Genomic DNA, 25638 nt, shown 5'->3' on the forward strand with positions numbered 1-25638 from the left:
ATGAATGAATGCAAATGTGATGCAATGAGAAAGAAACAGAAACTCCGGGAAAGGAGGAAGTCACATATGTTGAACCGACGAATGCGAATGAAGAAACAGTAGGGCAAGGCTCACAGAGCGAGATGTCTATATTAGGCATCCGGATTATAGCTAGCGAAGTAAGGGTGCTGCAAGACACGTTTGGCTGGGCGGGAGATGTCATATAAAGCAGGCTAAGGAACTTACGATTAATGCACACACCTGAGATACGTCTCGCAGAATCGTAAGCGAGAAGGCGCTGATCGTTTCAGAATTTATCAAAAGATACACTTGATGAGATAGGGAGGAATCAACGAACTCTAAGAATATCAATCCCCGCAGGATCCAGATCGGGGACGAGCCTAGAGATATCTTGAACGCCCCAACGGGGAAAAGTGGCCTTGTAATCAGGCAGATTGGATACACCCGGCCACATGTCTTCATTCGGAGTGCCCAAAATTCTAAGGCGATGCGTTTGTTAGACTCGCAAGTATCATATTACCGAGGGGATGAGTACCTGAAAATCTTAAAGATTTGATCAATCTCAGAGTCTCCTGGAAAGAGCGGCTGTCCTTGACAAGCCATCTCGGCAAAGATGGCTCCAACGGACCACATGTCGATAGCAGGTTGAATAGTGACGGGAGCCCTAGGAGAACTTCAGGGGCCCGATACCAAAGTGTAACAACCTAACGGGTAGCATGGTTAGGAACACTTGACAATTGAGAAGAGCGCTCTACTTACCTCATGGGTATATGTTCGCATTGGTATCCCAAAGGCGCGAGCAAGCCCAAAATCTGCCAACTTGAGGTTATTGTGCTTGTCAATGAGAAGATTCTGGGGCTTCAGATCTCGATGGAGGATCCGATGAGAATGACAGTAGAGCAATCCCGAATTCAGCTGATGAAGAAATTTCTACGACAAGAAAGTAGATTAGAACGCGTGATGGGAGATGCATGGAAAGAAAAGGATAGAACGCGTCCCGATCACGTGACAATGTTCCGCAGACAAAGCAAGCTGCTTGTGGACGTAGGAAGACTCCAAGGGGTACCACAATAGCCCCAGATATAGCTAAGACAAAGCGCCTAGGAGTCGTACCGGAATTAAAGGAAGAAATATATATGGGCGGACAAGGACAGCGCCCATCACCGCTGGACAGTCATCCCGGCCGAAATCTCGCGTCAGACGCGTCGCGAATTTCGCATGGGGCGTGTTCGATAGATAGGGCGCTCACACATTCATGAAAGAGGGTGGTAAATGTACCTTAGACATTTCCAGCGTAATAGGAGTATGATTTTTGTTGGCAAGGTCCATGTATCGCTTGAGGTCGACGTCGAGGAATTCGAAAACCAGATAGAGCTTCTGGTCAGCATGGACGATGTCAAGAAGACTAGATAAGATACTAAGAACCGATAAGAATGAGGTGGCCTTGAAACGTACCGAACCACATGGTCGTCCTTGAGCTCCTTGAGGAGACTAATCTCCCGGATGGCGGTACTGGGTACACCCTCGTCCTCGGCTTCGAGCCTGATTTTCTTAAGGGCAACTATCTGGTTGGTGCTGGTATCCCGGGCCTTGTATACGACGCCGTACGTCCCTGCCGGTCAGGTCGTCAGCGGAACCGTCATCGATCGAGCCAATGTCCGTACCTTCGCCTGCAGCAATGCCCAGTCCGGAATCATCAGCACCTTCAGAAATGAGGACAACGGTCGTCACGCACCGACTTTCTCTACCTTGGAGTATCTGGCAGTGTTCTAATGAGCTCCAGCCCGGTCTCGATGCTGCATAGCTTGCTCACCGTTCCATTTATTGGTATCAAGTGTAAGTCCTGGTATTGAGCTCGACGTCGAGCTTGGCAGCGAGGAATAGAGCGAACTGGGCGCTACTGAGGACGATGAGGAAGGAAAGCAGCAGAAAGATACCGAAAGTGCATGGAGGAGTGGTGTACCGCTTTTATGCGTCAAATTATTGGATCTTGATTGATGACGTAATTTATGGGTATTCAATTCGTTGCACCCTCACTTTCCTGCCGTCTGTTGGTCGCTTGTGTACGATATGATTACATCTCTTAAGCGGTGTACTGTGCCACGAAAATCGTACCAAGATAGCGACGTCGATTTGTGGCACAAAACGTACAATACTGTGCGACAAAGTGCACCTCATGCCAGGCTCGTGGTTAATATCACCACACGATGGATCATCAACTCCTTTCAAGGACCGTTGGCATGCCGTCGTCCATACAATATCCGTCCACTACGTTCGTCTCCCTGCACCGTGCGCGGATTCCGGATCCTCTGCGCTCAGCGCTCATCACTGACATTTTACAAATAGATGTGATCAGAATTGTGGCACTCATTTATCCGTGGATCTTACTCACCTGCATGTACAACTGGTAAGCCTTATCGTGTTCATCGGCAGAGCAGTGAACATAGTAATATAACGATGCGTCGTCTAGCGCCTAATCGCGCCTGCTCCTGCATGATTGTGAACTTTAATTCAGCTGCTGACTGAGAATTTCAAAACGACGGCGACGACGAATGACATATCGTTCATAGCCTTTCCTCCGCATTGACCCACCGGCTAAGTCGTCATGTTCAAGTCCAAATGTGTCACTTATGACTTTGGCAAGCATCGTATGACCGTCAACAACTGGCGGGGACGGGGGCCTCTTTAATAAAGCACAAGAACCACAAGGTACGAGCACAAAGAAGCCAAAGAAGCACAAGTTAGCCAAGAAGCCAAGTCATACCGGAACAACGGAAATTCCAGCATGACCTTGAGACTTTTCAACGACGAGCTGTGTCGCTGACAACGCACATCTGGGCTATACAGCATTATGTTCCAATACAGGCTGAGTCGATATTATATCCATCCGGGGGAATACACAATATATTAGGCCTTCCAAGAACAAATACCGCCTGAGAACTATTCGTAGTCAAGAGACAAGTGGATTCTGCAGGCGTGGCGGACATGAGGCAAGTGCAAGTGTGGATCAGCCGTCCGTCCGAGCAGCACAGTTTATACATGGAACCGCAGTAAAGCCTAGATGATACTGATTTAAAGCAAAGGGATAAGAAAAGCCCGCTCGCAACTCGAACAGAGGGTCATCGCGAACAACACGGCAATTCCTTACTTTTATACTAAACCAGCAGCAGAAATAAAAGACGGAGCCAAGAATAATCCAGTCAAGAGCTGCCGGGATGCGTAGCCATACTTATTTTGAATTAAGAAGGAGGGGTACATGGCGCCAGAGCGGGAGTGGAAGAATTTCCGTGTCAGTGTCAGTCGCGCGCCGTGTTTCAAGTCGAAATATATGAGAAGAATACCCGCCACAGGACAGAATGCCGAAGGCCTCAAAACGCAGGCCTATAGACTGCCGCAATGTTGTGGTGAGAACAAAGCAAGAACAAAGGAAAAAATGCCATTGTCTGACAAAGCGCACGTGATGTGCGCGGTACCGCGTTGGGAGGACGCGTTACCTAATTAGTAGTTTCTCCTTATTCTCCTTCACTCACCATCTAGCTACTCGTATTCGTACCAACGACCACAGAGATGGAGGCAATGTACGATATTTCCTCATTTTAACTTGTTTTGCTTATATCTGCCAGGCGCCAGCGATTCATGGCCGAAATGCCACCCTGGGTCAAGCACGACAAATTTGGAGACATCGACGGTTACCCAGTAGGCTCTCACTGGGATACCAGGTGTGTGATACCCATTAGATAGTACAACATCTGATGTCCTTTGAAGGAAAGAATGCGCAGAAGCCGGTGTGCATACCCAGAATACCGCTGGAATAGTAGGTAGTGCTACTGAGGGTGCTGCTTCGGTATGCACCTCCAAATACTACGGTGACGAAGATCATGGAGATGTTCTGTAAGCATTCCGCGGATGCATTCTCTTACAACGCTTACTCCGTCTTTCAGAATCTACGTTGGCACCGGTATGTGAGACTTCTCTGTGAATGGAACTCGCATTAACCGGGGTAACAAAGGAGGACAGCGAAGTGAATTTGGCGTGCGCCTATTGTTCTTCGTATTTTGATGTGCTTTGCTAAATAATAATAGATACCCACTGGAGAACAAATTGAAGATCAGTCCTTTGACCACCCCAGCAACGCAGCACTCGTAGTAAGTATGCCTTCTTCTCATCTCTACTCGTGTGCTGAAAGTAACCATAGCGGTCTAAAGAGATCCGCAACGCAGTGAGAGTGATCCGTGGACCTGGCAAGTCTATCTATGCTCCCTTCCAGTAGGTGATATGTCATAACCATCCCGCACTGATACTGATACTTCTCAAGGGGGTATCGATATGACGGCCTGTACACGGTCGAAGATGTAAGTTACAATTGTCTCTGTGTCTGTTTACGTATCCTCATATCTCCGTTCCGAAGTATTGGTACGAGAAAGGGCCTCAAGGATTCTTTCAATGCAAGTTCAGGCTTGTCGTATGTCACATGCACGCCCTTTTCTCCGTCGCTTGTTCTCATCTTTCTGCCGAAGCGCAAGCCGGATCAACGTCCTCTGCCCAAGCCTCGCCCTCTGCCAAAGGGTCGAGGAACATTCTAGTCAATGATGGGAACACCTTATGATACTACTCCATTTATTCCATTTCTCCTCCATCTTTTCCACGCGGATAATAATTATTTGAACCCATGTTGTCACTGTAGTTTGTAGCAATACCGTTATTCAGTTACTTAGGTGAGAGGAGCCTCCTTCACCTTGTTTTCACTACTCATCATCAGTCCAGTCTGCATCTCTCATACATATCTATGTCAAACTTAAATTGACAGTATCTTTGGAGTCACACCTCGGTAAAAGATAACCGGCGAAAACCTGATCTATAGCATCCTGGCGGAAGGACCTAGATCACTGTGGTACCATCGATACCAAAACGATGTGGAAGGTCAAAAGTTGTAGCAAGCCTCTGCTCATACTCGGCCGGCTTTGACGCTTACTTGACCTGCATCGGAAGTATTTAGCGCGCGGTGACTTGGAAGAACATGCGCTGATATAACAATCGCTGGCACGCATTCACTACCGTCTCGAAATCATTGGTGTCTATATGAACGAAGCGTAGCGACGGCGATAAACTCATCGTCTTCGTAAGCTGACAAGCTGCCGTTCTGGGGAAGGTACTCAGCCAGAGTCAGGTAAAAATCCCAAAAGAGCGCACTGCTATAATAGTTAACAAAGATGGTAGATGAAATGTCCGCCAAGTTGAAACAGAAGGGTCTGGCCACAGCTGGATCAGGACAGAAATGCGGTCCTTTTAAAATTCAGACTTGTCGGGACTCGGAAGATTTGCATAATGGCGGTCCAATGCAGGCGCGCAAGCTTGGACCCCTCCTCCAAAAATTGTTTCGGATGCTGGTGGGGAGTCTGCTAACAAGACAAGCGATATCCTGGTGTTAGCAACTCTTGCAGAGGTGTCAAAATTAAATTTGAACATGGGAGAAGCTGATCGATAGCACCCAATCTAGGAAAAAGGAGAGGTGGGCATCTGCATCGCGTTATTTTCGTCCACGATCTGCTCAGGTAGTGCAGGACAAGATTCAAAAAAGTCACGAGAGGCGATAATATCGCAGGACGCTTTCTTCCGTCCAATCATTGCCTCGATACGGAGCACGAATGGGGGCGCTATGTGGCAGTCGTGATGGACAAGTCGCATTAATATTGAGGGTTGCGAGGCTACTCCTATAAATCATCACTTTCAGACCGTTACAGATGCAAGCCGCGCTCCTGTACCCATATTCATACATTAACATGACGTCCTCAATACACTTTCATTTGCAAGCTACAAAGACATTACCCTTAAACCCATCTTTGAACGATGACACTATTCAACAGTCCTGCACTCTCAACTGTCTGTGCGTTGTCGTCAAGGGTGCGATTCGGAAATGTCGTCCCGATAGAGTACGGCCTTGTGAGATTTTCAGGGCGAGATCTGGTGGTGGTGTCATAAATTTCAAAACAGCCGTTATTGACACGGACAACACTCACGCATTGATGAAATTGCGAATGTCAAGGACTGTGTGTGTCAAGTTCATGCGGCAAACCATTCTGTTTAACCTTTTAAATGAAAAAATACTTTGATGGATAATTTACTAGCATACCTCGTTCCATCAGCCAAACGGATCTGAATACTCGTAGTCGGTTTTGATTGGTCGACTTCAAACTTGGTGGAGATACTTTCACGGGTAGGCTCAGAGGAAGGAGCGGGGGAAGACGAGGACGGAAAGCTTCCTGGCATCGATGAACTAGATGCATGTGAAGCCTCCCCTCCCGGTACAGGAGCCCCGAGGCGGTTACCACTCCCAAAAAAGCCAGTACGTTTAGGTGCTACATAATCTTCATCGGTGTGCTTAGCAACGCGGAGTTCAACTGGCTGGCCCGGGAGCACATTAAGGATAGATGGTGGCGCGCGGCTAAGACGTGATAAATTAGAACATGCAGACGCCCAGAAAATGGATATCCTCACCCAGAGTTGATTTCCGCCAAGATCTGTTCATTGTTCGGATCATCGTATCGCATGAGGTCGCCATCCTCAACAGTGAATCCGTCTCTCCAAAAGGTGAGGTGACGGATAGCGGTTTCTTCTGTACCATCTACGCCTTCCCTTCAGAGACATTATGGAAGAAAAAGATGGAGAAGTGATACCATTCTCCTCAGCATCCGGGTCAGGAATGAAAGTACTTGGTACTTCGTCACTTCCTAGCGTGTGTCCGCCACCAGTAAATACATGAGCTCTCTGTTCAGATCCCATCGCCACAGGTGGCGGGCCGGCTCTATCCTTTGGTATGAGAAACGCACTGAGTTTTTGACTAAAAGACGTACTCGGCCGCCCGACGTAGCAAATCGCGCACCATGTTACCGCCTGGAACTCCTCTACCCCGGTCGGGATTCTGGATAGATATTCCACTGAAATCGACTATTTGAGACACTGAAACTGCGACGAGATCACGATGAGTACACACCTTCTCTCTCCACCGGCGAACCAACTTTGACCGTCTTCGCCTGGGCCATCCTCGTCGTCTTCATCCGAATCTCGACCACCACTGCCGCCGCCGAAGGATTGCGGCGATGGCATCGATGGCGCGCTAATATCTCGAAGAGTACCAAATCTTGAGCTACTACTGCCACCTCTTGAGCTATTACTGGGTTGCCCACTGCCAGGATAATGAGCATTCACTAGATACCCGATAAAGGAGATTCTACCTGGAACTACTCCAATCTCCTACACGTCCAACACGGCGAGTATCTGAAGGACGTGCCCATGACTCTGGCAATGGTTCACTGGGTCGTCCGTCCAGAGTATATCCTACGTTGTTTCCGTCCGACATGACTGGTCCAAATGGCGGTGATGAGTGAACGATGTAGAAGCGACGCGTCACGGTCAGCAATGGCAATGATTTCTCACGCAATATTGAACCTCCGCTTTGAACTCCGCCATCCGCCAATGCTTTCCAAGTTCTAAGTTCGGGGCCGTTAGAGTAACTGAAAAGGCTTATTTTCTCTTTCTCATGACATGCTTCAAGCTTTCGGCCGGCCCTCTGTTTGCTTGTCACTTTTTTTTCTCCGAAAGGCCAAGCCGGAAGCCATCCAGCTGCATCGATTCCACCAAGTATTCTACATCAGAATCACTAATTCGAAAATGTGGCGTTCTAGAGTTGTCGACACGCGTTCTTGACCCTGCCTGAATTCCGCCCTCCTCCCTCTGTAATTCCTGTCTAATGTTTTATTGCTTTATCCGATGATTTGGGCACGCGCCAGTTTTGATAGAAAATCTCTACCCAAATCAAGGATGATGCACGCATGTTTACCAGTCAACAAATGTGAGTGGTAATTCAAAATTTGCTAATATATAGATGAAATTCGTTCTTACTCCAAATTGTCTGGGCACGGGGACAGCGACTCGGCTTACGATGAATTTCTTTCATCCCCCCGAGCCTGAGTGCTCAGGCCTCCTTGAACGTTTGTAGAACTGTCCGTTAGTCATCGGAGGAGCGCGGCCGCCAGCCGTCGCTTTGAACCAGGCCTACCGACGACGGACGCGGCTACGATCGTATACCTCCGCGGCAAGGGCTGCACTATCCCTGCAGACGCCACAGTAGCCAAACGTTCTCCTCACATGTCCTAGTTCCATCGCTGGCGTTCTAGGCGCGACTCCTCTCTTGTCAAAATATCCAGACGGCTCCCAATACGAGTCGACGTCATCATGTTTCCTCACTTGGTTACCTGACAGCGTTTTCGGCGATTTCATTTTGCGCACTTATCTGGCTGCCCTGGTGCCTTCGCATAAATGACAGCTTGAAATCCTTATTTCATGTGGTCACGGTTACCATAGATCATTTTTTGAGCTCAAGAGGTTGTATTCCTCCCACAGAATTTGCTGAAGACATCGGATTAAGGCATACCTTTCTCTCGTATCTTTTCTCTTTCGCCAACACATCGCTGTGGTCTGGCAACGGTAGGGGCACGTAAAGCTTGTGGGAGTTTGTCCGCAAATCTGTGCGATCAATCGTCCCGGGCCTACTCCGAACTGTATGGAGATAGGGGGTCAACAGTAACCGGTGGCGGTTTGGTTATATAAACCTGGTATACCAATCTGCAAGTAGTGAAATAACTCCCATCTCGATGGCCTTGACTGCCGAGGAACACAGCGAAGCAGTTTTTCTATTAGGTCCTTGGGTACGTGCTATTCGTTGTTCTACACATTTTCCGCGAATTTATGGATCTACACAGCTCATTGGCTGCTACCTAGAGATCTTCTTGCAAGGAATTTTGTGTTGCCAGGTCCGCCGTTCGTTGAACTTGTTGTCACCGATCGTTAACCAACGCGCTCTGCACCTAGTTCTCGCATTACTGGAGTTGGTATCACGATGACAAGCGGGCCTTGAAGTGGTCTGTCGTTGGTCTCATGCTTTTGACAACGCTCAAGTCTATACAATCCTTGTGAGTGCATACAAATCAGTGTTGCTACGCTTTCCCTTAACCCCAGGGTATCTCCAGCGCTCTCATATGGATCCAAAGCATTTTGTACGTTAACGATCTTGCCGACGCCATCAATTTAAATTATACCGCATGGTGGCAATCGTACAACTCCCTCTTCGTGCGTATCGGACTTGGTCGACCTCTCTCCTCGCATTAAGACTCTGAAAGGTCGCTACTATCGGCATATATGTGCAAGCCTACTTCTGTTACCGACTCTATGTTATATCCAAAGGACCCTGGGTTGTTACACCAATCGCAATCCTGTGCGTGTATGCTTATGTCTCCATGATTGTGGCAGTAAGTGCATATTTCCCTGCATTTCAATCCAGTTCCTGAGGATGTCCTTGTAGTGCTACTACATTACCAAGATCGATGAGGCAGCAATCGGGAAATGGTGTAAGTGAAGGCGTCATATTTGCCAATATCCACGTATTGACAAATCAATTACAGTCGCATCCCATCTTGGATCTGTCTTTGGTACGGCTCTCGACTCAGTAGTCTATGCGTGTCATCGCTAACTCATCTCCTCCATAGCCGCCGATTTCACAATGACATTCGCCACGGCGTACTTCCTGATCCGCTCAAAGAAAAACGTTCTTCCTCAGTTCGTCATACGCCTCTACTTTTTTTCCGTTTGTCCGGCTCAAACAATTTGTAGAACTGTTGGTTTGATTACCGCCCTCGTGCGCTTGACATTTCAGACTGCGGCTCCGGCTTCGATTTGGTGAGGCAGCGTTATCTCACTAGTTCGCGTTTGAAGCTCACATTTCGTACCTTGCAGTGCCATGCTCAATCTCATTTTTTCCCAAATATACTCGGGCCAGGATAAACTCGTATCCACTGCCTTCAATCAGATCCTTCCGAAATTGTATGCGATTTCCATGATGTGGACATTGAATGCTCGTCGGAATATCCGCGCGGCATCGAGCAGGGGGACCAGCAGCCACGAACTGTCGTCTTATAACCGATCGCGCCGTCGGGTAAGTTGTCAAGTCCAGATGCCGAGTGATCCCACTGATGGCTGTGTGCAGACTGACATGGATTTGGGCGGGTTCAGCGGAGCCGGGATTCAAGTAAGGACAGTACAAGAGACTATTAAGCACATTGATGTACGTTCTTTCTCCTTCTGCGGCCGACGAAGATCTCATTTGTATGAACAGCTGGAGGATAGCGGCCGGATGAAGGATGCTTCTGATCTAAGGACAAATAGAGTAACCGGTAGCGACGATTACTCCGATTCCTACGACAAAGTCTGATGTCGTGTAACTTTCCTTTCGTCTCCTTCTGTGACACCTCATGTGTCGTTTTTCTTGATGATTTATTGGTTGTTTATAGAGGGACTACCAGTACCCTATACAATAGATGTACAAATTACGGAAAACGTGAATAATCATAAATGATATTCACGATAGTCCGTGTAACTAGCACCAACTCCAATTACAATAAAATTCTCTGTATCTTAGATGATACGCTACGTTGACTGGGAGTCGTCTTTGGAATCGAGGGCGGCTAACTGATCTACCAGATCGTCCATGACTGACTTGGATTGTTGGTGACCACTACTTGGCCGCTCAGGCCCAGGGTCAGGGGTAGAGTAAGAGGGCGGGTTACTAACAGAACCTGTCTTCGTAGGCACCAGGACTGATCCGGCTGGTTCGAAGCCGGGAGCAATCTTCCGCAGCGCCTCGCGCTTACGCCGTTCCTTCTCGTCATCCCGCGCCCGAAGAAATCCTTCACGACGTGCGGTATGGGCAGCGAGTGTTGTTCGACGTGAAGACTCGACGGTGAGAATGTGCGGTTCGAGTGTGAATGGGTATACAAACTAGAGCGGGGTCAATCAATGTCAGTGGTCCTTGGGACGTTTGACCTACATAAGCTGTCACAGAATCAGGCAGAGGGTGTATATCCTGGGGTAGTTCGACCTGTTATACATGTCCATCAGACAAGTGCATTTTTCTTGAGGGGGGAACTACTTACGGGTCGAGGTACTCGAAGACTTGGAGACTTTATCAGGGGGACATGAGCAGCGGCAGCGTATTGTGCTATCATCGTCAATCAGAGACCTAAACTAACTCGCGCAAATAATTTACATTGTTCTTGCATCCTCCCGCACAGAAACAGATGGGATGAACTGCCGTGGTAAGGAAACTATGCAGTGGAGGGGAGAAGGATGGTGACCGGAAGCTGTTAGGTTTTCTTTCTAACAGAGACAAACAATCTGCTGATTTCTTACTATCATCATCAAAATTCATCTGTTCGCTGTTCCAAGGATTCCTCTCGCCAATCGTACTTTTGCGTGATACTAGAATGTCTCTGTCCGCCTCGCAGAGCATTATCAGTAAGGCGGAACCTATATCTCAAGGTGCAGAGGCTGCAAGTCTCTTTAGTCTCGATGTATGGACGACGATTGATTTTACCCGATAGAAAGTATATAAGGCGTTTCTCAACTCCGATTCCGCAACTCCAATATTGCTTAAATACCGATTCAAGAAGCAATACAGACATCCTTCGTTAGATGCGAATTTGACGCGGTCACGAGTAGCGGGGGAAGCGCGCGCCATATTGAAATGCCTACGATCTGGAGTGAGCGTACCAGGAATTCGGATGGTGGACGCTTCAGAAGGTGTTCTTGGAATTGAGTGGATTGATGGCCAGAGCGTCAGAAAGCTTCTACCTGGTGGTGCAGAGGAAGATGATGACGAGGAGAACGATGAAGGGCCGGTGAATTCAGACCCGTTGGAAGAATATGGCGTTTCTGCCGGTGAATTTTCTTTTTTTTCCCCATAATCATGTGTCGCTGATTCGATATTCTTCAGATGAAATAATGGAACTCATCGGCACAGAGATTGCAAAGATGCACCTTGCTGATATCATCCACGGCGACCTTACAACATCGAATATGATGCTCCGACATCCTCACCGTACAGGACTGCCTGCACAGATGGTGCGTCTATTGCCACTTTAATGTTCTTGATCTTGATTTCTCTTTCAGTTCCTCGTGGATTTTGGTCTTGCGTACCATTCCACCCTTATTGAAGACAAAGCGGTTGACCTATACGTTCTGGAACGAGCATTTTCTTCTACTCATCCAGAATCTGAACCTCTGTTTGCATCAGTGTTACAGGCATACGAAGTAAGAATGGGCAAGGAGTGGCCAGCTATCAAACGTCGGTTAGATGATGGTCAGTCTTTTGCCTTGAATCGATGTATGTTATCTTCGGCCCAAGGCATGGGGGTATCTTGCCTGAAGGGTTTTCCATTGTATTTTCGAAGAAATATGAAACTTTTACCTTCGCCATTACGGCCCTTGGCAATTGTTTCCTACTTTGTATCCTGGGTATCGCTGACAGTAATTTTTAGTTCGTCTTCGGGGCAGAAAACGTAGTATGGTGGGTTAACACAACTGCCTGCGCTCGTGCGTTACGGGTAGACAACTTTGCCTGACGATGGGAGACCCATATTCCCAGGCATGCTTTACGCTTGAATACCAGCAAAAATACAGTTCTTGTAGAAGGAATCATATAATAAGCAGTAGAAGGATGAAATCCATGTACAGTAGCACATACATATGAACAGTACACTAGTGAAACCAAAGAAGACCACGATAACGATGCCAATTACTTGAGATCAGATAAATTACCACCAGCGGCTCTTTCAATACCAGCAGCCATTTTTTCCACCTTATTCTGTGCTTGGTCCTGCCTTCGCCTTCCTCGCGACTCTCCCACCTTCCTCTTCGTCATCTTCAGCCTCCTGCTCTCCTACCATGAACTCTGCCACAAACTGAGAAATCGCCTTCTCGCCAACCTCGCTGTGCGCCCGATTGCCCCACCGCCATTCGTACGTCGCCCCGGAGTCGTCGTCTCCTTGAGTCGCACGTACGCGCTTGCCTTTTCCCTTCTTTGCATCGCCCACCGCCAATCGTTCCACGTAACCCTGCCGGATGATCATGTTCATATATGCCTCCATCGACACGCTTTTATGTGTAACATGGGCGTCGAACTTGACGGAACCCGACATGGGCTGACGTAGCTTCTTCAGATGCGCGCGGAGCTCCGCGTCGCTCAGCACTCGGCCGCTCACGAGAATCAGCGCGAGGATGATATAGAGAATCCCCAGAGAACCAATTTGGTCTGTGTGACTCCAGGAGATAAGGCTGCCAGTAGGACCGTGTGCCCTGTTCGTCGTCGCCATTGTCATTGTCAGTCTTCCTCCAAGGCTTCCTCCTCCAGGATCTTCTCGTTGACTTGAGCCGCGTGCTCGATGATAGGCGGGGTCGAGGACCGAGCGCAAGATATAGCTCTTGGACCCAGCGGCAGCAGCTAACATTCACCTCAGCGCGCGCAGGAAGGAGACTGGGCAGCAAGCACACCTTTCTTTTTGACTCCGGCTGCCTTCCTGGCTTCCTCAAGGTCCTCGTCCCCGCCTGCACCGTCCTTGCCTAGTTCAGCGCGAGAGCGAAGCTCAACGAGCTCCATCCCAAACGTCTTCTGCAGCGTACTTTGCGCGAGTTGAAGGACCTGGTTGAAAGAGCGAGTACTCGAAGCCAAGTACTGTGAGCAGCATTAGAAGGATCGACAATCATGAAATCCTGAGTTTATTAACCTTTCTTTGATATTTCTTCCCTGCGCAAAGGATTTCGTTTATGCTCTGCGAACAGAGCCAGGCGTACCAGCTGATTAGCTTTCCGTACAATGTCCTGAAGACGCGTCAGTGACGCGAGAAAAGGCATTTTTGAAATCACGCACGTCGTCTCTGGGTGTATTTTCTTCGTCGTCGTCGACATCCATGGATGCGTCGCCTTCCTCCTCCTCCTTCATCGGTATCTTCTGCTTCTATGTCGCTGAGTTCTCTGAGTGGCCCTTGACTGGGACTGCGCTTGGGATGCGCCTGAAGGTCTTTGACGGGTGCCTGCACGACTCATGATATCGTAAGAAATGAAAACACGGTGTGACGTGACTTTGCTGTGACGGAACGCGTTTCATGTCCGGGCCGGCCCTCAAGGCCTCAGGCTATAGAGGTGGCCAATCCAACTTTTTAGTCTTCGAGTACGCTCCATGAAACCATTCCATCTAGAAGTATTTGTGGCAGCGAACCTACATTTCCCATCCCAGGACGCTTGAAACCTTCTGTCTCCTTATAAAACACTATTCTAAGCTTTCAAGAGCCTGCATGCAGCATCGGTCGGCCACAGGAGTCGGAGGCAGCAACAAACTTTGCATATCCTACGCTCAAAAAGTTCCCGTGAAGGAAATCCTGCAGGCAGAAACCACTATCTTACGCCGATCGTAAGCTGCTCTCAAAAATATACTCCCAATAAAACGCTAGCGCCATCTTGCGGTCCATCATTGTTCGATCATTACTGAATCAATATTGAATCAATATAAGTACAATATATGTGCACTAAAAATTTTCCCGAGTCTGTTCATGTCAAAACGCTTTTGAAATTTTGTGATTTTTTCACGGACATCCTGAGTGAAGTGTGGAAGGAGGCTCAAGGCCAGCCTGCGATTTTTCAAGCATCGTCGTACTGTAGAGCGATACATCAGAGATCACCACTTTCACGCTAATCAAAAATTGTGATACGTACCACAATCTGGAGGGAACCCGGCCACGGCCCGAACTGACCAGTCGACGTGATGTACATTCTATTATCAGTCTGCACAGGAGGAGATTAACCAACGAGTTAACAGCTAGAATGAACGGCTTCATACCTCGAATTGGTTGAGAATGAACCCGTCAAGTATTCCGGCCTGTCCAGGAGCCCGTCGGATACCAGGCAAGCTGAATATGATTTTGATCATGGCCGGAACAGCCTCTGCTACGAAAGCGACGCCGGGACAGCCATGGAAACCACATCCCTGGATCTCGTAGTTGTCCAATGGGCGAGTGGGGTCGACCTTGAGGGGATTCGGGAAGTCGTCCGGCTAGGGACAGAAATGCAGTCAGTAGGAAGCCTCAGGCCAAGAAAAATCAATATACATTGCGGTGTGCATTCTTGTAGCCTCCAAAGATGATATCGCCTGGGTGTATGTTAATAGGCGGGAGGCCGTGGCCCTGGTTAATGACATCGTCCTTCACAGCATAGCGGAAGAGTCCACCGAATTGCGGGTTAAGACGCATGGCCTCGCGGACGTAGCCCTTGAGTAGTTCAGCGCTCTTTGCATCATCGCGCTTGCACACTTCAATGAGCGCAGCTCTTTCTGCGGCACGGCTGTCGTCCAGGTAGAAGTCGACGATTTGTGAAACAGCTGTATATTGCGAAGTGCTCAGTCAAAACATAATAGAAATGGTCTGAGCTTACTCACCTTGAGCATAGTTGACGGAACTGCCGACGGCCAACCCAACAACGATAGCCTCAAGGTCTCGCATTGGTCTGCCAGAGGCTGTTAAGCGGGTAAGGAAGCCAGGACAATTCTGACGTGATGGTGGCCAGATAGTCTCCTTGAGCTTTGTGAAAACGCCAACAACAACATTCTATCATTTATACGGGAGTGCATAATCAGAAGACGGATTTTCGAGAACCTCATAAAAGATACTTACGGTTGCAGTTAGAGGAGAAGCGTTGGTAATTCCCTGTTCGATCAAACCCATCACGACCTCGCTGACCTTCAATGCGCCGGAGCGGAGTGCCCAAAAGTGCTCCGAGTCGATATTTATGAAGACGCATGTGAAGAGCACTGCCAACATCTGATAAAACTCCTGTTCTGTGAGTACACCTGATGGATCCTCCTCCGTTTTCAGTTGGAAGCCAATCTAGTTACAGAATGACAAGTCAGTCAGTGCACAAGGCGAAGGTAGACGCCACCAGGCCGTACCAAGTTTTCAGCAACCCAATGAGCGCTAACGAGATTGATGACATTGCTGACGATGTCAACGTAGTTTCCTGGCACACCAGGATATCTGCAGAAATCATTAGTGATTGAAAGAAAACATGAGAGGACGTGGATCGTACTTGAAGGTTTTCTTTTTGAGGAGCTCAAGAGTCTTGGCCTTATACCATGCAACGTATTGGGTTTGGGTTTCTTTGTCAGGGAAGAGGGCTTTTAGAGTCTGACGTGCCAATGAAAAAATGTTATTGGAACAGCACTATACCTACTCACCATCATACGATCAGTGTCGTGTTTCTCTTTCTCGTCGAATGAGAGCATGAATCTGAACAAAATTGTAACCACAAGAGAAAAGGCGTTAATCAAGAAGTACACACCCATAACCCTTCGTCAGTAATTCCATGTCATCGGTGTACGTTTGCTTGTAGACGTTATAATTATTAAACACATATCGAATAGCCGAGATCGTATTAAGCACGATGGGAATAGGCTTTGGCTTTGGTCGCTCAAAGTTGTACTTCGAGAGGTCGAGTCCCAGATTGGTGAGATTCTCTTTGACGGCCTCAGGGGTAAAGAAGGGGAAGAGGCCGTAGGTGCTATTGCCGGGGTAGTGGCGGGGAAGATGGCGGAAGAGGAGCTTGGGTAGCTCCGCACCGAAGGCTCCATTGTCTGGATTGCGGGCGCAATCCTGAATACCCCATGTGGTAAGGTTCGCAGCTACACGTACACGGTCAGCACAAAGCTGGCAGATAGCAGGTGGCACTCACGTGTATAATCCGTAGTGTAGAACCGATCGCCACGCACCAACGCGATCGCATCTGCCAGGATCGCCCTCGTCATCGTGTACCCACAACAAATCCCGCTTCCAGGACCCAACGCCATACAGTCCTCTGCCTGCAAGCCAGTATATAGTTCGAGGTTATCAATGTGCCCATACAAGAGCTCTGCAGTTTTTGCAATCTCGGGATTGCTGGACCACTCCGAGAACGACTTGAAGCGGGCCAGGCCAAGGAAGTCACGGAACTCGTTCATAGTGCAGCACCCCCACCGACGCCCCTGCTCCATTGCCATAATCTCGATCGTGCGCAACGCCGCCGGCGTCCCCCGAGCGCGGTACGCACCGGCTGCCTTGTCAGTTGCGTCCTGCAAGATCCGTGCGAGATCGTCGTCGTTAAACGAGCCGTCGGCCTGACGCACCATCCTGTCGACAAGTAAATCAGTGATAGACAATGGACAGCAATTGGTATGTTGTACCCGCCAAACACCCGCTTTCTTGGCTCCGGGTCGATATTTCTGAATGCGCTAACTGCAGCGACCTTGAAATCGTCGACGGTGACCTGGTCCGTTGATTTTCCCGCTGAGCTGAAAAGGGATGCAAACTCGTCCTCCGTCCATTTGATATCCTCTTTTGCAGTCGTTGCATGCCACTAGATTGTCTGTGAGCTCCAATCCATTCCAAAATAACAGCGTTCCTACACGGTAGAGGAGGTTGAACTCGACAGAAACTTGGTTACCTTGTCCTCGAGTGACTTTCTCGCCTTTCTTTGTTGTAATGGGCTGTACGATTGATCAGTTTGACGGCACAACTCAGAATACAAGCGGACAGACATCGAATGGATTCATGCTCCATGTGTTCCCTTCCCGTGGGAGTCCGAGGAATCCGGCAACATAGTCGCCAAAGATGAGGGATATGAAATGTCCGCAGCTGATTGTTCGGTCAGTATGGAAAAGAACCACAGGGCTTCTGAGAAGGAAGGACTGACTTGACATGCCGAGCCGTTTGGAAGATCTCTTCATCTTGCAAGGCACGCTGCTGGGGATCAGCAGGTGGTGGGTCGGACCACCGCTTCCACTCATTAATTTTCAGTAGTATGTTGGCAATGTACTGCAATGGACAGTCAGAATGTCACTTCCCTCAAGTCGCCCTTCGCGAACGAAAAAGGGCGGAGTATACAACGTACGTTGTGGTTCCGGTTAAAGATGACAAGCAGTGCAGACGCTGCTGGTGGTACGAAGATGAGTCGTTCCTCACTGAATGTGTCGGGGTAGAGGAGTCCACGTCCCTTCTCCTTATCGCGAACCTGGTCCTGCGTGGCCTGGCTGTACCCATACAAAGGCGAAAGATCAAGATACGATGATGTGTTATTGCGTGTCCAGTCGGAAGGATCTGTCCTGAAAAGTGAGTGGGTGACGATCGACGCGAAGGCGAAGGTCAACGAAGAGTTCTTCCCGGGATGTTGTTGCCACTGTCCCATCATTCATAAGCAGTGAAAACTTTGATCCAATCGCAGAAGAAATACTTCACATCGCGCGCACAAAGTAGCGTGTCGAAAACCAATCCCGGATCAGGCAGTGATGTACCCGGAAGCGGATGTTTTCCCTGAACACTACGCGCATAAGGCGTACCCGCCCGCCCAAGTTGTGGGTTCTCGACGCTGTTGCCATACCCGTCTGGGCTCCTCCATTGATACTGAGGACCGATGAACGTTGCTGGTGGATGAGGCAACGTATTATACAACAAAGCTATAGCTTCGTTGTTGAGCCCGTCCTGTAACGATCCTGGAGGAAGCCTGGTGATGGCCGCCAACGACGTAGTGAAGATCCCTTTCCGGTCGTCTATCGCGTCGGGGCTATTCACGACGTCCAAAACACCTTGCTAAATTACCCAGCAGCAGTGTCAGTCAATAAGTGAGAAAACAGCTAAATCTGAACTCACCTGCAGGCCTTTAGCGTGTCTGGCACTATCGGCCCTCGCTTCACTGCCTGCTGAGGCATCATTGACAATGTTGTAGAGTACCGAGTGTTGGTCATCCTTCCCGTTCTGCTCGTTCTGCGCGATAATCTGCGAGTCGTACAAACCATCAGGTGCCGTCGGGGCTGGCCTGGCCTTGAAATATTGCAACTCTGCAGCTGACTGTCAGTCAAAGCTCAGTCAGTGATATGTCCACCACCATTGGTACCACGGACAACGCACGACGACGAAAGTTTGGGTCAGGTCGGGCTTCGACGACATTATAGAGGATGGTGGTAGGGAATATAGGACGAGACACTCGGTTTACGAGGTAGAGTTTATACGAAATCTTGTTACCCTTTACGACATACAGGACCAATCCTACACCGGAGGAACATTAGGCAATATGTGAGTAAAGAAATACAGTAGACTTCGCTTCGCAGAACCCACCTGATCAACCCACATGGCCCCAATAGCATATTGCCAGTCAGCAGGGACTGGTTCCATGCACTAAAGAATAAGTTCTTTGAGATTAGAAGACGTTAACATCTTGAATGTTGCGGCGATTAGTTGACTTTAACATCCTGGAAAGGCGGATAGTATTACTTCCGGTGTTTTGCGTTAACTTAGTAGCGTCGAAAAGGCGGCTGGCAGGCAACCAATCCGACTTATCGCGTGACATATGAATGTAGAAGAGACAGGAACGTAAATTCTCCCTGTCACATATCCAGGTTCAAGATAAGTACGGACGTCTTTGAGTTCAATTCTTGCTGTCATCGGAGATATAATCTGTGAACTACTCGGTGTTCCGACGCCCATAAATGCCGCTCCGAGGCTCGTCCTATCACACTAGAAGAATTAGAAATCAATTTCAGGCTAATATTTCAAACCTACCTCTACCTACCTATGCCGAGTTGATGGCTTGGAGTCCAAAGGGAGCGAGAAGAAATTCTGTAATTCAGTCCATTCACCACAAGTCCGTCGAGGTGTATTGACATTGCCGATGCGGAACCTGAATTGAGAATCACAAGATTGTTTGAGATCGGCCGCCGAGGCGCACTCAAATGTCGAGAAGAAGAGGAGAAATGGTGGGGCGTACCTTAATTGAGGGCAGTTTCTGTCCTCGGGATATTAAGAGCATGACGGCGCGCAAGTAAAACCGCGCCGTGATTAAGCTAGTCATTCGGGCCTGTACGGATGTAATATGGAGTGGTCTATCGAAGGGCCGGGTACGGGGGAGATGAGCTGGTGGCTGCTGGTGGTGAAATAAAGGCGATCGAGGATTGAAATTGCGCACCTACAAGCAAAAAAAACTCTTCTAGGGTCCCTCTACTCCCACAATCGATGCGCGTAAGAGTCATGGATGCAATGGGATGAGAATGATAAGGCGATAGGGATTAACGTGATAGGCAGCGGGAGGTATGGCGAACGTCAAATTTGCACAGCCTGTTAGGCCTCCAGGCCATGGAGGTGTTGTAGTAGATGTCGGCGCTATCAGTGGTGGGACATTCCAGTCACGCTAGTCATGCCTGTGGTGACGCTTGAGGAAAGACAGGAATTTGTTGCAAAGCGGAAAGCCTCTTTTGGTGCAGAGGACCATTTAAATAAGAGTTACTTCGGTTCTGTTGACACTGATTTCTGAAAGACAATTCTGATGACGGAGTAGGTACGATCTAACGTAACGATATCAGTATTCACTTTTACCCAAATGAAAAGCACGAACCTTCTACAATTTGATTCGAGTCAACCGTTGCGGTCATACGCTGAGGATCCAAAATGGTTCGTTTGTCAAGTCCGTCCACATCGCTCAGCATCTGACGTGTTCGCTACTCGGCTTCGTCTGCTGTAGAAGTAAGTATTTCGCTTTCTTATGTATCTTGTTTATGCTTTGCTTATCCCATCCACTGGCTTCACCTTCCATAATCAAGCTCAAGCCTCAAGTCTGTAGCGAGTGTCGACGAGGACTACCTAGACTATGTCTAGAATCAGAAGTATCTCCGAGGTATGAAGGTGTTTCTGGCACCATATTTTCCTCATATTGCCCCTTCTGTGTGTGTGTGCTTGCTCCAAAATACGAGGCCTAGTCATGAAAGAGCCTTCATAGCAGAGGCCGTTGGTGCTTTTTAACTCGTAACTGAAATCTCGAAAGGTTTTGTGTTAACGAAGGCTTTCCAGGCCCTGAAAAGGCCATTATTAGAGCGGTATAAAAGCCTTCGTCCCTATGGAACAGTGGAAAGGTACCTTTTCGTTTGACAGTGCTGGAAACAAGGTGTATCGAAAGGCTGAACCTTTTCAGGGTTCATGAGCATGACCAATGCTCGGACCGAAAAGCCGATGCCGTCTGTAACAAATACTGACAAATGGAACATAATTTTTATTTCGTGACCATCTTGTCGCCTTCACTTTCACTTTCGTTTTCCAAAATGTTTGCCGGATTTCTCCGTTCAAGCACATCTGCGCTGTTCTCGGCGTCACGAACATTACCCAGGACAACGATACCGACGCGACTGGCCATACGGCTGATGTCAAATGGTCCTCGTACTACTACCGACACCATTTACCTGGCCAACCTACCGTATAATATGACAGACGACGATGTACGATATGAACTTGGGAGTTTTGGAACGATAAAGGACGTGAAGATGGGTGAGCTAGAAATTCACGTTCAAAGACCGTCTCTGATGACTTGCAGCCGTGAACCCAAATGGCGTACCGTTGGGCTACGCACATGTTACATTTGATAGCCCAGAAGAAGCTGAGCGTCTATACCAGTCCCACCAGTCCGAGCCGTTTGTGTTTGGTACTCGTCAGGCACGAATCGAGCTCAGTAAACAACCGGCGAGGTTACGGGAGCCGCGTGCATCTCTCGACACGAAAGCAACCCCGACGCGAACTATTTATCTTGGAAACCTTCCGTACAACATGACAGAAGAAGACATACAGTATGAGCTTGGCAGTTTTGGCGAGATCGTCCGTGTAAGACTGGGTGCGTAGCTTGCCTCTCCATTCTTGTCATACCTCTGACGCAGTTGTAGGCATGAACTCGCGCGGCCTCGCGCTGGGATTTGCTCATGTTGATTTTGCAGACGTGTCTCAGGCCACAAGCGTTTACAAGGCTCACGAAGAGCAGCCCTTCATGTTTGGCGGTCGTCAGACCATCATGGACTATGGAAAACCGTCAAAAAAAGATGAGAAAGAGAAACGGAGTCCTTCGGATACGATCTTCATCGGTGGGTTCCCTGATGGTGCTGAGGCTGAATTGAGGGAGGCGTTTGGCAAGTTTGGGAGAATTATGCGGGTTCATGTCGGTGAGCAAGTCTTACTATCTCTCTCTTTGCGGAATCTCTGATACCTTGCAGCGTATGACGCAGAGGGAAGATCTCGACGCTTTGCGCATGTACAATTTGCCCAGCAAGAGTGTGCTGAACAAGCGTTCGAACATTTTATGAAAGAACCGCTTGTATTGGACGGTCTTCAGATGAACATTGATTACCAGGAGGCGAGGAATGCTGCACCTAGAGATCCAAACCAAAAACTATATTTTTATGACTTTATTGGAGACGAAAAAGCCATGCGTGAACTACTGGGTCCGTATGCGGCAAATGTAGTGAGCGTGTATTTCCGTGAGTGCTTCAGTATCAAATTTTAGTGAAATATTCTAATTATTATGGTTTGTTTAGTGCGCAACAACTACTCGGAAAAAGCAAACGCAGGCTTCATTCACATGAGCGACATCGAGAGCGCAACGGACTTGTTGGAGAAACTCAATGGAACGCGAACAGGCGAGGGTGCCAGTCTCAAGCTGGAATACGCTCGTCGTCGAGATGAAGACAGGGCTCGTTCACCACGAAGATCTTTTGGTGATGATGAGATGTTCTGAGTATAATATATTCTATATTAAAAGTAGACATATCCAGCTATTATATTCATTACCCCACTCCACCAAAACGATTTGGGTATACTTTTGAAGATTCCAAAGTTGAAGAACGCGTCTAGCTCAGCCGACGAGCTGAACGGCCTGAGCAGGGTGTCGTACCTGGCTGTCAAACGACTCTCTTGACGGTTCTGGGGCGTAACTAGCCGTGTACATCTGTTCCCTGTTCTCTCCGTCATCGATGAACGATGACTCCCTCGCACTGACTCCAGGCTGCTCGCCTCAAGCTGATTTCAGAATTGTACGTCATGACCGCCCAATCCGTACCTTCAGGTGTCTTCACTGTCTCTGGTTCCTCCGTCGACATCAGCGTGTCTCTCGACGCGATAGACACCCTGTCCGGCGCGGCTCCAGCTCCAGCGGCTACCTCCACCTTTCTCGGCGCGGCAGGCTGTTCCACCGCCTCTCGCGAATTCAACCACATCCACTTCTTACTCTCCAACCCATCATGTTCAATTGCCAATAACGACATCGTCATCGCCGAAACGATAATCTCTAATCCCTGCTCGCGCGTGAAGAAATGGCGTTTCCCAGGAACGGGCTTTGACGCGAGGATCCTGACGTCCTCGCCTGAAAAACAAGCGTCGATGGCGCGTTTGGAGATGTGCAGCGAGGCGTGATGCTCGCGAAAGAGACGCGTCCAGGAAGGAACCGGTGGCTTGGAGGAAGAGGAGGAGAACGCCGGGTTGGGAAGGTTTGGAAGTCGGAGTTCAGCAACAAGGATGTCATCCGGGTGTATGCGGTGTCGTTTGTCGTATCTGGTGCAGTATAATGAGCACAGGAGCTCTTTGCGCCCTTGGCTGTTGGCGTCGAACACAAAGTACCCGCCGCCGGGGTATGACGGCTTGGGTATCCCCATTGGGTCGTTGCTCTCGACTCCCGGAGGGTTGCTGCTCAAATCTGAGATAACGAGAGCAAAGAAATGGTATGCGGTGCCGTCGCGTTTATGGGTTCTAGAGTTTTGGGGGTCGTAGGAACCACAAGAGGGCGAGATGGTGACGCGATTACCTCGGACAGTGCCAGACAGAACGCATTGAGGCGTGGCAGTCATCGTTATTTGGCGAGTATTCTCGTCGTGGGCTTCGAAAATGGGGGCGTATCCCTTGGGGTGCATTCGTGACCGCGAGTTGCTGTTGACCGCGCTTAGACCCTCATTGCGATTGATAACGACGGCCATGTTCTTCTTGCCCAAAAAATGACTGACGGTTTTCTTCTCAACTTTGTAAGTGGGACGCCCACTGGATGTGAGTGTGGGGTTGCGTCTACGGACACTAATTTCGGTTTGCTAAATGATGATATACTTAGTGAGAAGATAAATGACGAAATCTGTGCCGTACCTTCGCACCAACAGAGGTAACTAGCTCTAGGTCAAAAATGTCATATTCCTCTTCTGGAGGAGAGATCTCGTCGTCAGATAAGGATTCCACACGATAAGCATCGTCACTGCCAACGACTACATGGTACGCTGAGCCGGCGTCTGACTGAAAGAAATTGTCGATGCTGGGTGCACGAATAGACCCAGCAGAATGGAGGTTCAGGGCCATGATGGCTGCTGAAAGGAAAGAAGGTGAAAAGGATATTTGTCGGAGGAAATAGGTGATGTTGTGGCATAGGAGAATGATCGACGTATTAATCTAAGTAATCTTAGGAGGGATGCCCCTAGCAATAGCAAATGGTTTTGGTCGAGAACGAATATTTCGTATACGAGGAGATACGAGGGTATAGATATATTAATCACTCAATGCCGCCAGATAACTCTGAGATGAGACCAGTCAATGAATAATGCAACAACATTAGCGACAGGACAGGAGACCAACCTCTCGTTCTGCAAGGAATTCCAGATACGTCAAGGCGATTGCGATCCAGAAGCTCGTGTCTACGCCAACCAATCGTTCTTCGGCCTTATCGATCTCAATTGTGCCCGTAAAGGATGCGACTGAGTAGACGGGCGTCCGATCATGGAATACCAGTAAAGGCGGACACAGAATTGATTTCGGGCGCTCAGTAGTAGGTGCAGGCACTGGATCTACGGAGGCAGGTGCATAGGGGGGCGGGGATACCGGCGGCTGTAAGACGCGCGACAGAGTAAATGAATTTGAGTGCGACGGTTTGTGATTCCGCAGCGCTGCGAAGGCACGAACGAAAATTGAACTGTCTTCGGTCGTTTCTACATGCTGTGACGAATGGGGTGCGAGGATAAACTCGGAAATTTGTGGTTTCTGCTTCGACCTTCCGAAATACTCTTCTGATTTCATAGATGAAGGTGGTGACGAAGATGCTGGCGGTGGTGGAGGTGGCGGTGTTGGGGGATAAGAATGGACCGTTGACGACGACGAGCCTTCTTGGAATGTAAAAGCCTCTCCCGGTTCTCTAGGAGACGGTATGTTCGTTCGACTGAGAAACGACAGCGCCGCGTCGACATGATGGGGCGACGTCGGCAGCACCGGTGTCAGCGGAATGAATACACCCGGTGGAAACTGACACGATCGAATCTTGATATACCAGCCACGCTTCGGTCGATGTATTGTCCAACATATTGTTGATGTAGGATTATGCTACAGTAGGCTGACTGAATAAGGTATCCGAGAGCATATATAGTACCTGCAAACGCACCACAATATGCTCAATGATCTCATCATCGGTGAGGAACCTTTCCTTCGGTGTGAATGAGCATTATACAGGACTGTTTCAACCTATAATCCCTTGCCTTGTACCAGATAACCGTGGCGGAGTCCTCTTCAGTAACATTGACCCGGGCATCCTCAAGAACGTCGGTACTACCGAAAGATCAGACAGCAATGATGTCCAAGTTGTGGGTGACAGACCTGTGTACGTGGTACCTGTCTACCGTACATTCTGTGATAGGAAGCACGGCATCGACATTGTGGGTCGCCATGGCCTTAGTGGTGGGTAAGATGAAGGGAAATAAGGTAGGGTTAGGGTTGGCAGGACTGAAGTCCGGACCTACTTGGACCTATAACATCTGCCATGGAGAACTGATACCTAAATCCTGCCTCGACCGAGGTTATCCTCAGACTCAAAAATACTCTGATCTCTCTAGAGAACTTAGATAATTTTCTCCCAATACTCGTTTTCTGGAATATTGTTGACCCTGTACCAGGACCCAGGTTCATC

General features: G+C 48.8%; 11 protein-coding genes across 11 annotated transcripts; 4 read left to right on the plus strand and 7 right to left on the minus strand.

Moving 5' to 3' along the window:
- Nucleotides 1–131: 131 nt before the first annotated feature.
- On the minus strand, nucleotides 132–1821 carry EV420DRAFT_1638982 (kinase-like domain-containing protein; the record flags this gene model as incomplete). Its single annotated transcript, XM_060476904.1, has 11 exons — nucleotides 132–184; nucleotides 241–277; nucleotides 338–479; nucleotides 536–664; nucleotides 691–704; nucleotides 760–930; nucleotides 1279–1405; nucleotides 1456–1612; nucleotides 1665–1670; nucleotides 1736–1758; nucleotides 1814–1821. 11 exons carry the CDS (start codon nucleotides 1819–1821, stop codon nucleotides 132–134), a joined length of 867 nt encoding a protein of 288 aa, XP_060334356.1.
- A 1696-nt stretch (nucleotides 1822–3517) lies between these two features.
- On the plus strand, nucleotides 3518–4958 carry EV420DRAFT_1521483 (PUA-like domain-containing protein). Its single transcript, XM_060472223.1, has 9 exons — nucleotides 3518–3578; nucleotides 3624–3719; nucleotides 3766–3891; nucleotides 3942–3958; nucleotides 4010–4032; nucleotides 4083–4145; nucleotides 4196–4266; nucleotides 4316–4352; nucleotides 4409–4958. Exons 1-9 carry the CDS (start codon nucleotides 3568–3570, stop codon nucleotides 4604–4606), a joined length of 642 nt encoding a protein of 213 aa, XP_060334357.1. The 5' UTR covers nucleotides 3518–3567; the 3' UTR covers nucleotides 4607–4958.
- An 870-nt stretch (nucleotides 4959–5828) lies between these two features.
- EV420DRAFT_1265229 (SEP-domain-containing protein) lies at nucleotides 5829–7104 on the minus strand (the record flags this gene model as incomplete). The annotated part of the gene is made up of 7 exons (XM_060467259.1): nucleotides 5829–5961; nucleotides 6018–6077; nucleotides 6131–6442; nucleotides 6496–6628; nucleotides 6675–6802; nucleotides 6852–6935; nucleotides 6992–7104. The coding sequence occupies 7 exons, from the start codon at nucleotides 7102–7104 to the stop codon at nucleotides 5829–5831; spliced, it is 963 nt and encodes a 320-aa protein (XP_060334358.1).
- Nucleotides 7105–8464: 1360 nt separating this feature from the next.
- Nucleotides 8465–10395, plus strand: EV420DRAFT_1143498 (uncharacterized protein). Its single transcript, XM_060466041.1, has 12 exons — nucleotides 8465–8705; nucleotides 8760–8810; nucleotides 8869–8969; nucleotides 9027–9126; nucleotides 9177–9305; nucleotides 9359–9404; nucleotides 9459–9485; nucleotides 9543–9612; nucleotides 9667–9732; nucleotides 9790–9988; nucleotides 10040–10117; nucleotides 10169–10395. Exons 1-12 carry the CDS (start codon nucleotides 8652–8654, stop codon nucleotides 10262–10264), a joined length of 1017 nt encoding a protein of 338 aa, XP_060334359.1. The 5' UTR covers nucleotides 8465–8651; the 3' UTR covers nucleotides 10265–10395.
- EV420DRAFT_1143504 (uncharacterized protein) lies at nucleotides 10169–11199 on the minus strand. The gene is made up of 3 exons (XM_060466042.1): nucleotides 10986–11199; nucleotides 10880–10930; nucleotides 10169–10830 (listed from the first exon to the last, which is right to left on the minus strand). The coding sequence occupies exons 1-3, from the start codon at nucleotides 11055–11057 to the stop codon at nucleotides 10480–10482; spliced, it is 474 nt and encodes a 157-aa protein (XP_060334360.1). The 5' UTR covers nucleotides 11058–11199; the 3' UTR covers nucleotides 10169–10479.
- A 27-nt stretch (nucleotides 11200–11226) lies between these two features.
- EV420DRAFT_1143650 (kinase-like domain-containing protein) lies at nucleotides 11227–12548 on the plus strand. Its single transcript, XM_060466043.1, has 5 exons — nucleotides 11227–11381; nucleotides 11433–11769; nucleotides 11825–11952; nucleotides 12001–12190; nucleotides 12369–12548. The coding sequence occupies exons 1-5, from the start codon at nucleotides 11316–11318 to the stop codon at nucleotides 12404–12406; spliced, it is 759 nt and encodes a 252-aa protein (XP_060334361.1). The 5' UTR covers nucleotides 11227–11315; the 3' UTR covers nucleotides 12407–12548.
- Nucleotides 12549–12625: 77 nt separating this feature from the next.
- Nucleotides 12626–13828, minus strand: EV420DRAFT_1618855 (MAGE-domain-containing protein; the record flags this gene model as incomplete). Its single annotated transcript, XM_060475397.1, has 4 exons — nucleotides 12626–12706; nucleotides 12729–13330; nucleotides 13381–13561; nucleotides 13757–13828. 4 exons carry the CDS (start codon nucleotides 13826–13828, stop codon nucleotides 12626–12628), a joined length of 936 nt encoding a protein of 311 aa, XP_060334362.1.
- Nucleotides 13829–14356: 528 nt separating this feature from the next.
- On the minus strand, nucleotides 14357–18851 carry EV420DRAFT_1329569 (heme peroxidase; the record flags this gene model as incomplete). Its single annotated transcript, XM_060468797.1, has 19 exons — nucleotides 14357–14538; nucleotides 14599–14667; nucleotides 14723–14935; nucleotides 14991–15259; nucleotides 15317–15485; nucleotides 15552–15764; nucleotides 15827–15911; nucleotides 15964–16061; nucleotides 16112–16163; nucleotides 16216–16555; nucleotides 16606–17039; nucleotides 17093–17265; nucleotides 17315–17395; nucleotides 17447–17543; nucleotides 17602–17723; nucleotides 17800–18084; nucleotides 18144–18494; nucleotides 18555–18748; nucleotides 18809–18851. The coding sequence occupies 19 exons, from the start codon at nucleotides 18849–18851 to the stop codon at nucleotides 14524–14526; spliced, it is 3303 nt and encodes a 1100-aa protein (XP_060334363.1). The 3' UTR covers nucleotides 14357–14523.
- A 2141-nt stretch (nucleotides 18852–20992) lies between these two features.
- Nucleotides 20993–22449, plus strand: EV420DRAFT_1476683 (uncharacterized protein; the record flags this gene model as incomplete). Its single annotated transcript, XM_060469349.1, has 5 exons — nucleotides 20993–21215; nucleotides 21262–21555; nucleotides 21605–21877; nucleotides 21929–22192; nucleotides 22250–22449. 5 exons carry the CDS (start codon nucleotides 20993–20995, stop codon nucleotides 22447–22449), a joined length of 1254 nt encoding a protein of 417 aa, XP_060334364.1.
- A 114-nt stretch (nucleotides 22450–22563) lies between these two features.
- On the minus strand, nucleotides 22564–24140 carry EV420DRAFT_1143745 (uncharacterized protein). Its single transcript, XM_060466044.1, has 2 exons — nucleotides 23841–24140; nucleotides 22564–23788 (listed from the first exon to the last, which is right to left on the minus strand). Exons 1-2 carry the CDS (start codon nucleotides 24045–24047, stop codon nucleotides 22679–22681), a joined length of 1317 nt encoding a protein of 438 aa, XP_060334365.1. The 5' UTR covers nucleotides 24048–24140; the 3' UTR covers nucleotides 22564–22678.
- A 93-nt stretch (nucleotides 24141–24233) lies between these two features.
- EV420DRAFT_1618857 (uncharacterized protein) lies at nucleotides 24234–25399 on the minus strand (the record flags this gene model as incomplete). Its single annotated transcript, XM_060475398.1, has 5 exons — nucleotides 24234–24260; nucleotides 24321–25058; nucleotides 25117–25158; nucleotides 25211–25280; nucleotides 25329–25399. The coding sequence occupies 5 exons, from the start codon at nucleotides 25397–25399 to the stop codon at nucleotides 24234–24236; spliced, it is 948 nt and encodes a 315-aa protein (XP_060334366.1).
- Nucleotides 25400–25638: the final 239 nt, after the last annotated feature.

The sequence above is a fragment of the Desarmillaria tabescens genome (genome assembly GCF_030435595.1).
Source record: "Desarmillaria tabescens strain CCBAS 213 chromosome Unknown EV420scaffold_8, whole genome shotgun sequence".
Lineage (NCBI taxonomy): Eukaryota > Fungi > Basidiomycota > Agaricomycetes > Agaricales > Physalacriaceae > Desarmillaria > Desarmillaria tabescens.